The sequence below is a fragment of the Camelus bactrianus genome, chromosome 35 (genome assembly GCF_048773025.1).
Source record: "Camelus bactrianus isolate YW-2024 breed Bactrian camel chromosome 35, ASM4877302v1, whole genome shotgun sequence".
Taxonomy (NCBI): Eukaryota; Metazoa; Chordata; class Mammalia; order Artiodactyla; family Camelidae; genus Camelus; species Camelus bactrianus.
Window position 1 is genome coordinate 22,278,965 of NC_133573.1, and position 16,577 is coordinate 22,295,541.

The 16,577-nt window shown below is 41.5% G+C and overlaps 1 protein-coding gene across 8 annotated transcripts in view; it reads left to right on the top strand.

The window, feature by feature from the left end:
* NEBL (nebulette) overlaps positions 1 to 16,577 on the top strand; it is a 310,491-nt gene that overhangs the window by 261,785 nt on the left and 32,129 nt on the right. For 6 of the 8 annotated variants that reach the window (XM_074358285.1, XM_010947775.3, XM_074358287.1 and 3 more), the window contains 8 exons: positions 2,178 to 2,288; positions 4,567 to 4,677; positions 4,843 to 4,953; positions 7,100 to 7,204; positions 8,697 to 8,789; positions 11,967 to 12,059; positions 14,405 to 14,497; positions 15,806 to 15,898. The exons of the other annotated variants lie outside the window; for them this stretch is intronic. In XM_074358285.1, the coding sequence (XP_074214386.1) occupies positions 2,178 to 2,288; positions 4,567 to 4,677; positions 4,843 to 4,953; positions 7,100 to 7,204; positions 8,697 to 8,789; positions 11,967 to 12,059; positions 14,405 to 14,497; positions 15,806 to 15,898 (810 nt within the window). The remainder of the gene's footprint in view (positions 1 to 2,177; positions 2,289 to 4,566; positions 4,678 to 4,842; positions 4,954 to 7,099; positions 7,205 to 8,696; positions 8,790 to 11,966; positions 12,060 to 14,404; positions 14,498 to 15,805; positions 15,899 to 16,577) is intronic. 8 annotated transcript variants of the gene reach the window in all.

The following is a 16,577-nucleotide window of genomic DNA, read 5'->3' on the forward strand; positions in this document are numbered from 1 at the left end:
GGTCGCCTTACACACGTTTTTCAGTAGTACATCCTACAGCTCTACATGGTCCGTGGTTGGTCAAATCTCTGGATGCAGAGGGACCTTGTATATGGAGGGCCAACTACAAGTTATAGAAGGATTAACCCCCTCATTGTTCAAGGGTCAACTGTATATATATGATGTTCCGCAACTTCTTATTGTAAGCAGATTTTAAGCAGCTCTGTCCTAATAGTCTTTTCCCAATCAGTGAATTAAAAAATAAAAATGATGCTCGCCATCTCCTTTTTGTGTGGTGTGAGAAAAAAACGACCATTTCCTCATTTCAGAGAAAATCCTACCAAAATAAGTTTATTAGAGTTAACTTGGTCTTTTAAGCAAATGCAAGGCAGATTGGGAAGGTGTGTTAGCATGGCCTGTCAGTCACTGCGGTTTGGAAGTTCACATGCTCTCCTGTGCGTAAGCAGACGGTCCCTCCCGGTCCTTGCCTGGCTGCTGAATGAGTTCACTTAAACCTCCTTATACAATGAAAGTGGTCGTTGCTCACTTTACATGACATTTATAAGAATGAAGTGCCTCCAAGGTGCTTGACGTCCTTTAATCCTTGGCTCATGGTGTCCCTTTGGTAGCAGATAATGGCACTGTGCTTTGAGGAGAATCTAGCTGACTTTAGCAGTGAAAAAAATGTAAGGCTTTATCCCTATATGTTAATAAACTGTGATGAAGGTGATGAAGATGACGGTGACCCCATCAGTCAGGTGGCAAATGACAGAAACCCATCTAAAACTGGGTGAAGCAACCGAGGAAATGTTTTGGCTTAAGGACAGAGAAGTCCAAAGGTCACGATTCCTTCAGGTTGGAATTCTCATGCTGTCTCTCTTCCTTCCTCTCTCAGTTCTTTTATTGTCACTGTTATTTTGCTCGTGGGAGGCTATTTCTATGTGATGGCTCCTCTTACAGACAGGATAACTCATGTCTGTGGCCAGCGGTCCCAGTGGGAAGTGACCATCTGTTTCCTTCAAATACAGTTCAGGTCTAAGGACTGACTCTCACTGGCTCATCTTCTGTCCTGTGCTCACGCCCGACCCACTCCTTCTGTCTGGAGTCAGGGGAGTGCGTTGTGCCGGTGGCCTCGGGTCTTTCTCATGATCCCTCCTTCGTTCAGTTCACTTTCTAGGTAGTTTAATGGTGTTTCAAGTATAAAATTCTAAGTTGATGTGTGTTTTTAAAGATTTACAATCACCTTTGGCTCATCATGTTCTTTAAATAAACTAAAGGAAACATGAAAAATACTTTAGTGGGATTAAAAGTAGATGTGGGGAGTAGGGAAATCAACCCACCCGAAGTTTATGGATTGAGAGTGGTTAGAGGTAATTCCTCAAGAGAAAATTGTGCAACTTTTTGCCAGAAGCGGGAGGAATGGGAGCCAGTCAGGCGAAAAAAGCAGATGTCCATCGTGACATCTTTGGCTAATGTTGTCATGACAATTCCCTACATTAGTAATTTTCTACTAATTACTAATGTTGCGGTGACATATGCCGTCCACACTCAGAGTTAGATCTCATAAATCACTTGTCAGTAATACTTGGAAAATGTGTTTTAAACTCTAAGTGGCAGAGTTCAGCCCGATAAAGTTAAATGGAAGGGGTGGCAGGAGCAGCACTAAACTGGGTCTTAGCAGTGGGTTCAGGAGTAAGAGAGCGGGAAGAGCTGTCGTCACTGAACACCCACTCCGTGCTGGGCACTAGATACATGCTGATCGTCACCGCGATCCTGCATGTGGAGGAATTATTTTCCCCAGTTTGCAGATGAATAAACCAGAAATGCAAAAAACCATTCCCAGTGTCACACAGCCATGAAGGACTCTGGCCTCAAAGTCAGTCTTCTTTCTAAAACATCAGCTCATTTAAACTTGCCTCCCTGTCCTCCAGTGAAGATTCTCACCTGGCAATTACCTGTTTATAGTAAAAATCTTCAGAGCTTTATATACCCTTCCTCAGTGAGAATAGTGATTAGAGTTCTAAGCGGTTCAGAAAATTTAGTTCTACGTGATCATTCATAGTACAAAGTAAGCCGTGTTTTCCTTCTGTTTTTTAAAAAAAATAGGTTTAGCCATTTTTTGGATATCATTGAATATAGATATATGTTTGTCCACTGAATGTCTGAATGTTGTGAAATGTTGCTTTTTTTTTTTACAGAAGGAATACAAGAAAGATCTGGAGTCAAAAATTAAAGGGAAGGGAATGCAAGTCGGCCCCGACACTCTTGGAATCCAGCACGCCAAAAGAGCTTCTGAGATGGCGAGGGAGGTTAGTAGAGTGAATAATGCCAACCTTGAAAGTCAGAATTTGCAACTTAGCAAATCATATTAACAAACTGATTAGTACGTGGAATTTTCCAAAGCGTTCTGTGACTAGTTTCACCGTTTGGAATGGAAACCATTCCCAGTCACCCATCATCCCCTTTATTGGAAAAATTTAGTTTCTGTTTTGCTTAGTAACTTCAAGTATATCAAAGAAAACTTGGAAAAAGGCATTTTAATAGAACATACACAATAAACACACACACACACACACACACACACACACACACACACACATACACACCTCTTCTTACTTTATCCCATAATACAACAAGTTTCATGTTAATTTTAGGCTATGATAAATATTTTTATACCGTTTTTTCTTTAAGGATGGATCCTGTGCTGCTTGGCATATGTGTGTTTGCAGCTTTGTGAGCAGAACTTGAAAGTCACACTTTGAGACTGTAACATGACTGTGATGTCATTTCTATGTGACTTGATTGCATGTTCTCAGTTGACCTCATCAACATGGCTGAAATTTCTATAGTCAGCATTTTGGGGTGAGGTGTTATATAGCCCGAATGACCATGTACATTCATCTAATGTCATTCATCAATGACAGGATATTAATTTAGCAGTTTTGTCTTAGATGGTATGATATGATAGATATTAAATAACAAAGTTGTAGGAGTCAGATCACTTGTGTATTTTTTCAAAAATAAAAAAATACCCCAGCTCCAGTTCTGCACCTCTTGAACTCCTCCAGAAATTTTGAAAATACAAAAGTCACTGGAGCAGAGAGTATTTGGGAAGAGATGATTTTAAAAGAAACATATATAAAGAGAAAGTTGGGGTGTGCGTTAAGGGGTACGGCTCACTTACCTCAAGGCTGGTTGGGGGAGGCTTCAGTGGGGTCACTCTGAGAGCTATAATGTGACCCTTGCATTTAGGAAGGGCTGGCTTAGAGCTGACTCCCACCTGTGAAATCTGGAAGTTGAGAGGTAGCTGATTAGGGGAGTGGCTTCTGTTTTGGGATCTACCTGTGTCCCCAGGGTTAGGTACTGGCCAGGGAAATGGAATGACCATAACTGATTTAGACAAAGAAGCTAGAGATGGTGTACAAGTCTTGACCAACTGGGATTCCATTTAAAAATGGTGGGGCGGGGGGAGGATGCATGCTGAATAGACACTTGAAAACTTTCTTTGACTCTACCCCTAATTCTGTCATCCTCCTGAGAGACAGCCATTGTTACGAACTTGCTGTAGGGTCTTCCAGATCTATTTCAATGTGTATTTAGACAAATAAACACTTGTGCATACAGAGACTTTAAAAACTTGAATACCATGTACTTTGTGCTTGCTTTTCGCACTTAGTATTACGGACCCTTTTCCATGTTACTTCAGATAGTTCTATCTTATTCCTATAGAAAAATTAGGTGTTCTTTAATATGGATGTGAATATGCAACCATGCACCTTTTGATGTCTCATAGACACCACATGAAAATGACATACAAATATATTATAACAGAGACTTTACATTACATGCCCAAACCAGAACCTTTAATTTCCCCCTGGATCTGCTTCCCTCTTCCACCCCCTTCTTATATAAACAAATGGTATCAGTGAAATCCAAGAAGTCACTTTGACTCCCCCTGTCAGCAAGTTTTATTGACCCCACCCTCATAATGGTTTCCTAAGTCCATTTGCCTGTTCCCACCCACCCTAGTCCCCGCTACCACCTCTGTCACCTGGATCATTGCAATAGCTTCCTAACCAGAATTCTGCTTCCAATATTGACCTCTCAGTATCCATTCTCTACCCAGCAGCCAGAACAATCCTTGAATAATTAAATTGTATGATTTCTCCCACTTAAAACTCTCCAGTGGTTTCCAGTCCTGTGCAGCGTGGGCACCATACCCCTTGCTCTGGTGTTCAGAGCCCCCCTCCTGCTCATCCTCAATCCTGTACCCTTCTCCCCTTGCTCGTTCTGTTCTAGCCTCACAGGCTTCCAGTCTGCACCTCTGCAAGTGTTAGGGTCTCTGCACAGCTCTGTTGTCTTCCTGAAAGCCCTTCCTCTGGTCTTTGCATGGTTGGTTCTGTCTTGTGCTCTTCCTTGGTGTTCATTTCTTGGATTACAAATGTGTGTGGTTCCACAGAAATAAAAGAAGTAAAGGTCCAACTTGTTTCTAAAAGCCAATCTCTTGATGTCAAAAATGAATCAAGTTTTTCAACACGGATTTTCAAATTACTGTGAAGCTTTAATTGCAGGTTTTATTTTCTGCAGAAAGATTATAAAAGAGACCTGGAGACTGAAATTAAAGGGAAAGGCATGCTGGTGAGCACAGACACTCCCGATATCCAGAGAGCGAAGAAGGCATCTGAAATGGCCAGCCAGGTAAGAAACTAATGGCACGCAGAGTTTAAAACAAACACGTTGGATTGTATACAGAAAAAGTATAAATGGTATTTCCATGTGTAGTCATTGAGACTCAAACACGTAAATATCTCCATGCTATGGAAGGCTACGCAAAGCTCTGAAGATGCTTTTCTGTTCTTTTAGAAAGACTATAAGAAAGACTTGGAAAATGAAATAAAAGGGAAAGGAATGCAAGTGAGCATGGATATCCCGGATATGCTTCGAGCCAAGAGGGCATCTGAAATCTACAGCCAGGTTGGTAGAGAATGAAGATGCTCGGAAGAATGCATTGTAACGTCCACTCACCTTGTGCTGTGTGTGTTTCTATGATTGGTATCTTTGTGAGGGCATTCTGTTTAAAGTCAGTGCACTCTGTGATAAAGGAACCACTGGCCAAACCTGATTACTTCATTAGTGACAGGGACAACTTGGGTAGATTCAGTTCAATAGACATTATTGAGTGTCGGAACTCCCCTGTGGGAGCCTCTGTTTTGAGTCCAAGGACATTTTGACCTTTTTTATTTTTTGATTCTGTTGTGCACTTGGCTCTAATGCTCAGACTACAGAAAAAAATTGCAAACTGTATTTTATCCATTTCATCAAGAATATTTTAATTGAAATATTCAGCTCCAACTAAAACTAAGAGTGAATAAAACTGCACAAGGTATAAGACGAAATTGAGTATTAACTAAAATTTAAGTGAAGAACTAAGTTTTCTTGGTAATATTTAGCTTGCCAAGTATACCTATGACCTAGCCTCTAGAAAACTAGATATAAGAGAAATTATGACCACAAAAGAAAGTATTTAATGGAAGAAGAAAGTTATTGATAAAATATGATTTGGGCAAAAGTATTCATTTGTGAATAATTTCTTTGCTATAAAAGTTGCATTGAAAAGAATGAATCCAATAGAAACAATAGCGAAAGGGAATGGAAAAAAAATAAAATGGTTAAAGAAAAGTGACAAAGGAACCTAATTTGGTTAATGGGGTTTGTGCAGAAATAATTTTTAACAAAATTTGACCAGATTTGTCAAAATTCTGGCTAAACATGAGCAAGGAGTTTAAAACATTTGCTGGTTCAAAATCAAGATGGCAGAGCCAAGATCAAAGGAGCTGGCTGCCTCTCAGCCTTTTCCAATGATGCAGCAGTTGGATGGTCCTGAAGTGCGTGTTCATCCATCCTCATTGTCTCGTGGTGGCATGTGAGCTTGGAGAAGTTGGCTCTCGCTGTATCAGCTGAACCAAAATCGTAGATAACTACTTAAAATATGCATATGGCCGTTTGAATCGGTGGAGAAAAGTTGCCAAGCTCATTCATTCATTCAGCAAATACTTTCTGAGCACCCGTTTACGTGCAATGTAAACATGGTTTTGCCCTTGGCGAGCTGTAAGCTAGTCACTTAATTAAATAATCATGCAAATATAGTATGACAAACTATGATACAGCTTGCCAGAAAGTAAAGATATCCAGAGTAAAAGCTTCCCATAGGAAGTGATGCCTGAGGCTGGTGGCATTCCTGCTTTAACTTAACAGTGGTGAGTTTCTGAGTGTGGCATGAGGGTGCATCTGATAGGAAGGAAACTTAGTTATTTTGGGTACAGCGGAATACTTAAGAGGATGTAGTGATGCTGTGGTGCATTTCAACATGGACAATTAACCTTTCCCAGTCAGCAGGCGTATGTCACTAATAGTTCACTTCTCTGACTTTGGAACCACAGTGCCTGGGTTTAAATCCTAGTTCTGATACTTAACTAGTGCCTCAGTTTACCATCTCTACGCGTGGATAATGATAGTATCTGCTTGTGGCGTTATTTAAATGAGTTAACGTGTGTTAAGGATTTAGAACAACACCTACCACTGTGTAAATGCTGGCGCTTGTGGAAGGTATTGCCCAGCAAGGATCAGAGCTCCCAGAGGTACATTTAGTAGAAAGAAAGTTGAGATGTTTATCTCAACTACAAAAATACTAATACCTTTCCTTTTATCAACAATTATCTTTATCTGAAATAGGAAGCAGAGCAAAGGTCCAGAGAACAAGCGAGCACAGAGAGTCGGGTTACTTGTAGGAGCTACAGGACTACGTTGAACAGGAGCTGGGGCTGCTCATGAGAGAGGAGGTTCTAAACTTAGGGGTGCTGTGGAGGATAAAGCTTTTGAAAGGTCTGGGATGGGAACCATTGCCCGAGTAGAGGTGACTGCTTTCTGAGACTGTTTGCTCGCTCTGTTTGCGTATTCCCTTTATTTTTACTGTTCCATCAACAACTGCTTTGAATCATATGATATAAATTAGAGCCACGCGGTACAGTAGAGTTGGAAAAAACAGTGCCGTTTTCTCTGCCTCTCTCTTGTACATGCACACATACAGAGTTTCAGATTCACATTCTGTTTATATTTTTAGAAAAAATATAAAGATGAGGCAGAGAAGATGCTTTCCAACTATTCTGTTGTAGCAGACACACCTGAAATTCAGCGAGTTAAGACAACTCAACAAAACATTAGTGCGGTGAGTAGCCATTATTTCTTCTCTTTGCCACTTTGAAGTTATGTTTTGTAAGGAGACCCTTTTTTCGTCATTGTCCGACTTTTTGCTGCACTGCTGAGTTTTCTGTCAAATGTATATCTTTACTTCTATAAAACAATAAGAAAACCAAATGTTCTTACAAGTTGTAATTTATTATGATTGTTTCAGAATTACAAATTCAAATTTCCTTCTTTGGTATAAAAAACAGCTCTTTTAAACTGAATTTGAAGATTTCACACCAGAAAGAGATCTTTATCTTCCACACAGATTTTTACCTTGAAGTTGAAAATAGTCACATGAAGTGATTTCCCTCCTGGTTGTTGATCATTTGCTTTGCTAACATATCTAGGGATTTACTAGTTTGTAACCAATTCCTAAACTTTCATATTTTTATTTTGAGGGATAGGAATTTTATCAGTACCGTTAATTAAGATATTGGGTTTATAGTTAATGGATATATGAACTTGAATTCTAAAATAAAAATCGATGGTACAGCCAATATTTTAATGAAGAATTAACTCATTTAAGTAGGTAAGCCAATGTGTTATTAAACTGTAAATTCTATTATTTCTGAAGATTTCTGGAATATTTTCTGCTTTCTAACAAGTCGGCAAGCTCTAACGCTCAAGACATGCTGCTTGGGGACTTCTAGGGTCTTCACAGGCAGGCTGTGCCAAGCAGTGGACAAGTTCTGCTGGAGGAGAGGAGGCGGGAGAAAGGCTGTGTGGCCCCACCTCCTGTGATCCTGCCACCTTCCACATCTCTCATGTGTTCTAACCCCCACTGGGGCCTGTGTTTTGCCGAGTATCAGAGAGGGAGTCGTTCTGTCCTCATATGACTTCCTTATAGTTATCCTGTGTTTCTATAGAACCCTTTGATTTTTCTTTTGCTTTGTGTTTGAAAGGGGTAGATGTTGGTAGGGGTGGAAGGATGTGGGCGGGTCTAAGGAATAAGTAGAAGATAAGGAAACCGAGCTGAATGAATGTTGATGTTGACAGTAGAGCTGATATGTTCTTTGAAGAGAATGAGAACATCTTTGCTCTCGTTGGGAGCGTAGCAGTTGCTTAAAACTTCATGCTGTTTTTGAATTAAATGATGACTGCTTAGTGAGCTCTTATAATATGTCCTTTGATTTTTCTCGAATACACGTGACATATATTTGTATTTGAAGAAAGAAACTCTAGTTTGCTGCTTTATATTCTTAGAGCAAGTTATCAACAGCCACGTAAGGTACTAAGCGTGCTGTAGGCCAGGCAGGAGGGGTTTACTTAAAAGATTATGGAAAACAGAACCAAAGTTTGCATTTCTTCTCAGAATGGATTATTTAACTGATTAACGTAACATCAGTACTCATAAATCGAGGCTGTATTCAGATTGCTTTAAAACCCAAGAAATATTCTTTTGCAAGAATTGGATCTAAGACTTGAACTCTAATAAGCTGATATGCTACCCTGTTCCTTCTCTTCTGATAAAGGTGCTTTACAGGAAGGAAGTAGGAGCAGCCACAGCGGTGAAAGACACTCCAGAGATTGAACGAGTGAAGAAAAATCAGCAGAATATTAGCTCAGTAAGTCCTCCGTAGCATTCATTATCCTGTCCCTCGGTGAGTGTTTTCAGTTCTTTACTAAACTGGCTGCCTTTTTCCTTTTTCCTTCACTTTGTTGAAACACTATTTCATCAAATATCAAAGGTCCAGCGCTCAGAAGGACACTGTAGCCTTGTTCCCCCTGAGCCTGAAGCACTGTTTCATCTTGATGTATCGTAGTGCGTAAGAGATAGGTCACTTTAATAGTACAGTAATGAGATCTAGGATTAGATTTCATCCTTTTGAACAGAATTTTAACTGTATTAAATTTTTCAGAGAAAGGATACATTTCAGTGCCTCTCCACAACTTGGAGGAAAGAAATTTTACCCTGATAGAATGATTAAAGGCCCTAGAACATTTATTTGGTGGCTTAAGAGAAGGGTTCAAGGTCCTCATTCGCCTTCTGCCTCTTCCAGCTTCCAGCAAAGAAAAGCACGCACCTTTACTGTAATTTGTAAAATAACTCTTGCCCCACCTGCAGTTCCCTTTGAGCTTGGGGGAAGGGCAGAACAGGTGTTTAATGTTATGATAAAAACTTCTTCATTCAGTGTTTGACATTTACAGTGGGTAATCACTGTCCTTACCAGTAGGTATGTTTGGTAATAGTTACTATACAGTCATCCCTTGGTATCCATGACGGATTGGTTCCAGGACCCCCCTCCCCAGCTATGTACCAAAATCTGCCGATGCTCAAGTCCCTTAAAGTTGGCCCTCTGTATCTACAGGGTCCACATCTGAGGATATGGAGGGCCTATGGTATTTAGTTTCTTGCTGAGGAAGTCAAAAGGGTTCTTCCCTTAAATCTCCTTCCCAGACCTTTCTCTTCATCTTCCCCCTTAGAGCCAGAGCTTTCTTTAATCATCCAAGTAGAACTCCTCCATCAGGAACCCCGCTAGTTACCCGGCATCCTGGAAGGTGCGTGTACTGGCTTTTGTGGAGACCAAGTAGGAGAGAGAGGTTACTGCTGTGGTAAAAACACATTTCAAAGTGAACTTACAAAAAAATCTGCAGAACATTAGTGCAATAAAACCTCTGTAGTGTGAATGAAGCTGTCCCCGGAAGAATGCGTAAGGAGGGGTACCTTCTGATGAGGATTCAGATCCACTACGTGTGTCAGACAACAGTCGAGTCTGGTGGAGCAATTAGTTCAGCTGAGCAATGTAAAATGGTCATTTCCCTTCACTTCCAAATGATAATATTTGAAATGTACCCATCATTGTACTGGGGTACAGTGTTATCAGTGTCCTGTACTGTGCGTTTCCATTGCCTACAGTGAAATGACTGTGCCATTAGGATTAGTTTGGAGTTGTATGAAAAACAAAAATGTTCATCTTGAATCATATTTAGCTTCTCACCCGAGGAAAACCGCACAAAGTTGTACAGTTTATCATTTCTTCTGCCGGCATCCCACTGCCTCTTCCAGCAAACAACAAACGCATAGTTCTGTATCTCTATGAGGTTGGGCCATAAAGTCCTGCTTAGCATTCAAATGGAAAGTTGCCCTTTCAAGATTAGCTAGATCTGTCAAACCGAGATAGGATTCTCTAACATTTGAAGATCTTGACATTTTCCACCTCCAGAGTACAAGCCTTTCAGCTCTGAGCTTTCTCTGTTAAGAACTATTTCTGAAACTTATTTAGAAGTAGCCTGTCTCAGTGTACTCTCAGTTGAACTGTTTTGGATCTAGACTAAACATCTGGCGTTGTTCCTTATATCTCATAGTAAGTGTACAGATACTAAGACACAGATGATGGCAAAGACATTTAGGTATCGTTTCTTTATGACAGTCAGCATGGATTTCAGCCTTGATCATTTCAAATGTTACCAAGTGATTTCTAAAACGTGTTCGGTGTAGATCTAAGTCTTTGCTAGATTTCAGCATATGCCTCTTATGTCTAGCCTATGTTTCCATACATACAAATACATAGATGTGTCTTGAATCCAGTCTTCCATGGACTTTAGACATATTGAAATACCACATGAGAGGGTGACATTGCTAATGATTTCATAAGTTTTAAAGAGCTGTTTCTTGTCCCATGCGTAACCACGTGCTGGCATTGCCATCCGTCTTGTTGCTCTTCTTCTAAACAGACTTGAAGGAGGGACTTTTTTTTTTTTTTTTGGGTGGATCACATGGTAGCTTTATTTTTAATTTTTTGAGGAACCTCCATACTGTTTTCCACAGTGGCTGCACCAGTTTACATTCAGTCCAACAGTGCAGGAAGATTTCCTTTTCTCCACATGCCCACCAACATTTGTTTCTTGTCTCTTTGACAATAGCCATTTTAATAGGCATAGATGGTATCTCACTGTGGTTTTGATTTGCATTTCTGTGATGATTAGTGATGTTGAGCATCTTTTCCTGTGTCTGTTGGCATCTCTGTGTCTTCCTTGGAAAAATGTTTATTCAGGTCCTCTGCCCATTTTTTTTTTTAACCTGGATTGCTTGGGGTTTTTTTTTTTTTTTTTTTTTTTTTTTTACTGTTGAGTTGTATGAGTTAGCGGTTGGAGCTTTTGATTGATTGAAGTGGGTGCCAGGATACAGGTGGGTTTACGTAACAGGATCGTGAGGGTAGAAGGCACTTCCTGACTTTCTGTCTCTGGCCCTTCTGTCGTGATCAGCACTCAGTGGCCTCTGCCTGTAGTACATTTTCCTCCACCACCCCTTGCTCTTCTTTTATTTTTTTTTTTTTCTGATTCTGGATTATTTGTGTACTCTCAGTCAAGCAGTGTTCCCAAGACTTTGTAGCTAACTCGGTTTGATGTTTGCCTTTAAATACATGGTGAATTTTAATTCATTTGTTAATAAAGAGAAACTGCTTTTCATATAGAAAATAATAAATTATTAAAGGCAGATAATTCCTGAGGTTTTTGGTGCAGCTGCCTGTTGATAAAATTTATTTTTATAGGCGATCTATGTTATTTTAATTGAAAAACTTCAGTGACGGATAGGTGAATAGATCTGCATTTATTTGTGCTTTAGGATAAAGGAATCCTGAAAGCATCAGATGGAATAAAAATCTGCGTTCCCATTGAAGGAAAATTAATATTGGAACTAAAAAAAGTCAACTATGCAACAGTTACAAACAATGAATTCTTAATGATTTTTTAAGCCTTATGTTGAATAAAACTCATTTTTTTTATTATAAATTATGCAGGTGAAATACAAGGAAGAGATGAAACAGGCAACAGCCATTTCCAATCCACCAGAGCTGAAGAGAGTTAAGGAGAACCTGAAGAACCTCAGCAATGTGTGATCATGTTCCTTTAAGTATTGTTTTCAGTGAGCGTGACACTTACGCATGTGAAGTCCCATGACAACGAATGCCATTGTAGGAGGGCCAGTTCCTGGCAGGCGGATGCAAGACGGAGCTGAGATTTCACACAGCCTTGTGTTGGGGGCTAGCATTACACTGAGTCCTTTGCATATGAAAGGACCTGGTATTGAATGCCTACTCTGTTCTTGAGGGAATTCAGAGAGGTGTGAGACATACCTCAGGGTTAGGGGCTGTGAGTATTCTCAGGGTCTGGAGGAGAAACAGCTGTAGGAATAAATAAAGAATGCCCATTAAGTGCTATAACAATAAGTAATATTTACTGAGTGTTTGCTCTGCTTGAGTTCTTTACACGCAATATCTCATTTAATGTGAAGTAATCATTCCTTCCTCAAAGTGCCGGGGAAATGCAGAGAAGGAGAGGCTGTGCCAGTGAGAGGCAGGAAAATCTTTGGAGAAAGTAACATTTGCATTAGATCCTGAAGAATTAATACAAACTTGGGGTGGATTTTGTGCGGCAGGGCCTTCCTGGCAGGGTACACTAAGTGTGCTCAGGATCAGAGGTCTAGTTCAAAGAGGGAAGTTTTAGTGTGATGAGGACTCGGGGTGAAGGATGGCAGGAGGAAGATGGCAGAGAGAGAAATCATAATTCAGGCCACGAGGAGGTCTCTGGGGGTGCCCCGGTCCCTACCGTGTGGTTCAGCTACGGGTGATAAACGGTCCACTGGTGATCAGGCCTGGGCTTAGGGATTAAGTTGTTTTAATGTATCCCTTTTTCTCAAAAAGGGTTTGCTAGTTTTTGATTTATCATAGAAACATAACACTCCCTTAAAATAACTATTTGAAAATAATAGCAAGTTAATTTAATTAAAAACGAAGACTGTGAATCACAGCCCAGGTGGTATCAGACATGGCGTCTGGGACATGGTGAGGACGTGGTGGGGACTTGGGTATCACTGGAGGAGTCGGGTAGAATGTGGGCCCTGGACGGTTGGTTTGAGCCCAGTTCTAGGCCCTATTTGTCGTATAACCTTCTTAAGCCACCGACCTGTCCAAGCCTCCGTTTCCGCATCTGTGAAACGAACTAGAATATTATGTGCGATGTTGCCTGCAGCGCACTTAGCATGTTTGTGAATGGCTGAATGCAAGACAGGAAGACTCTCTATATCGAACTTCTGTCCCCACATTTAGATCTACCAGAAATCAGCTACAGCAGTTTTCTGCCTCAATAATGCTGTTCGACAAACATTTCCCCTCTGAACGCTACCCGGAGTAATCTTTCTTTGTATCCTGCCATCAATAGAGATTACCCTGCGCCTTCCTTGCCTTAGATAATTATCCGACACAGAATCTGCCTAAACTCTCAAACTACGTACCACGGCAGAGAGAGAAGTCACGCCGGCAGGGCCTGAGCCTTTGTTATTTATTTTCCAGGCTTATCAACCTGCCCTTTGCTCGCACATTCTCTGCAGAGCGCGTGCATCTCATGTCCATTGTATCCATAGGTCCCGTAGGCCTTGGGATGGCTTGCAAAAACAAAATTCCCTGTCACTAAATTTAAACTTTAAAATATCAAGAAGGCTGTTTCTGTGGAGTTCCTTTTAGTGGGATTTTAACCTCTAGCTTTACTTTCACGTGTCAGAAATTCATTTTCTGGACATGCCATTCTGTCTGTCTGTGTTGGGTCCTCATTTATTTCCTGGAGTCTTGTGGAGCTGCGGGGAAAGCTGAGCACAGACGTTGGGTCTGAGCCCCTCAGCTGAGAAAGAGCATCTCTACACTGTAGGTCAGAAACATCTCCTTCGTGCCAGTCAGAGAGTGGGCTTCCAGTGCGGGAACTTTGCAGAGAAGGAGACTTTGAGGTTCAGGGCTTCTTTATATAGTGACAGCCACTCACGGAGGTGCAGGCATAGGACTGGTGTAACCCTCCTTTCTAATGCGAAGAGTGCAGAATTTTAATTTTTAAATATATAATGGTCCTTCAGTAATGTTGCTGTAGTGCTAGGAAGAGAGAAACTCACAGAAGGGATCGTTTATCATTGCTGATAAGATCAGACTCGGAGAGGCCACCAGTCAATAATACAGTTTGAAGAAAAACAACCCAAGGTGGAATTCAAAACATTTGTGCAAGAAGCAGCTTAGATCTGTGATCACTGTGATGACAAGGTCTGTTAGCAAAGCAAACTTTGCTGTGAGATCCTAACAAAGACTTGAGCTAACGAATGCTCTGTCGCAGTGTGGCATTCCTTGCAACCAGGTCCAGTGTGTGAGCCCACACTTCCCTCCCATAAACCCACACTGTCTTGCACCTTGTCTCCCAGCTCCAGTACAGAGAACAAAGCTGCAGAGCCACTCCAGTGAGCATGACCCCGGAGATAGAGAGAGTGAGGAGGAACCAGGAGCAGCTGAGTGCGGCAAGTCCTTCCCTTTCTCTCTTCTATTTGATCAAACGTTACTTATTTTTTTATTCTTTATGGTGCTTTCTGAAAAGCTTTAGCCCCTCTGCGTTTTGGACATTCCTTTTCACATATGGAAGGGCATGAACCTTGGCCCTCTTGTGTTAGTCCAGGAAATTTGAGACTGTCTTGCTATCATTCAGCCCCATTGGCTTATTCAGGAAATCTTCCTTAAGCACCTCAGTGTGCCAGGTGTGATCCTGGTCCCTGGTACACAAAGATGGAGAAGACCCACTTCTTATCCTCATGGACCTTGTAGTTTAGTTGTTAAATTGCTTAAACTACATCCAGACTTAAAAGACCTGGAGAATAGTGTAGCGGGTCTGTTGTCAAGCTTAAGAAAAAAATATTGTCTGTTGGAATAAGGCGGAAGAAGATCTGGCTGGCCTCGGGTCCCAAGATGTAATGTCAGGGCACGGAACCTTATAAATAAATAAGACAGAAAACATCACGCAAGCATTCGATGATCTGTTGCTAATGAAGCAGTAACAGTTAACAATCATGGGGTCCCTCTAATATGTAACAAGTGCTTTATGTGAACCTGTGAGTCTTCTCGTCTGTGGGTGTGGGAACCTGAGCCTTGAGGGGCCAGAGGACATGCTGGGAACCCATGGCTTGTGACAACTGGGATTTGAACCCAGGCCTCCCTGAATTCAGAAATCCCTTTTAAATATGTCTGCCGATGGTTATTTTTCCCATCCCTTGACCCTTTTATGGAACTTTCCCCAATGTAAACAATAACCTTCTTCTCCTGAAACAGGTAATTTTGAGAGATTTTAAAATTTAAGAGTGAGTTCTCCCAGGTGGAGGAGAAAGTCAGGGTCTGTCCTTACTATGTCCCTGACTGCTGGAGGAGTGAGGGGCCTTCAGCCCCCTTTGAAGGTGGAGGCTCCAGGCTCAGAAGGAGAGTAAACAGCCTTCGCAGGCTGCCATGGCTAATTCACTGTGGTTCTCCCTTAATGATTCCATGGCAATGCTTTCCCCTTCTATTTCCATCACATTTCGTCGTGGCATTTGCAGTTAGTTTTGGTATTGAACAGCAAAATTTTTATTAGAAAATCATTTTTAAGAAGCGCAACCAACGCTTCGTGCTTCCTGAGTGAGGAGAATCAGAATCCAGGTGTGGACCTGAACTGAAAGGTTGCCATACATCTGCCATGGGCAGAGACGTGTGAAAAGATGGGGTGAATTTTGAGGCTCACGATCTGTGCTGTTTGGGTGGAGACCATTCCACTGTTGATTAAAATTCTCATGTCCCCTCCACAGGTGAAATATAAAGGAGAGATTCAACAGGCAACTGCGATTTCCGATCCACCAGAGCTGAAGAGGGTTAAAGAAAACCAGAAGAACCTCAGCAATGTGTGACCTTAGTTAACTTTTGTCTTATGTTTGGCAAACGTATCGTCAACATGTCAGCGAAGTGATTGTGTTTACAAAGTTTTCGTGACCTTGAGCTGACACTCCGCTCTCAGTTAACTGCCAGTTTATTTGAAAGGTTTCAGGGTCTTAGGTGTTGTCCAGCCAGGCATGCCCGCCCTGCTCAGAGTTCCCAGTGACTGCCGGTATGATTTCCGTCTGCAGGCGGATTTATTTGGTCTTCAGGCTCATAGTTTCTGTGCTTCCCCAAAGGGACGCAGTGGCAGCTCCTGGCATCTTGGCTTATTTATAAATAAGCTCTTCCACTCCCTTTCCTATGTATCTGCATATGTGTAGTCTTGTTCTGTAGCCTGTCCAGTCCATCACCCACTCCCAGCTGTGGTCACCTTATTTTTGGATGCTGTCTCGGGAGAAATTAGACAGTGTGCCTGGCTGACTAGGTCACAGGGGACAGGCCCATTTTCAGGGCCCTGATTCAGGGGCTGTGAATTTTCACGCAGACAGCAGCTCCTGGCCTGCCCTGACTCCCTGCTGTTCTGTAACCCAGGGATGCCGTTCAGCGAGAGAATCCTTTTCTGAAGTCATTAACATATAAATTGAGTTCTTTGGAAGAGGAAATTTGGAAATCTGTTACGTTCAAAGAAATCTTTTATTCTTCAGA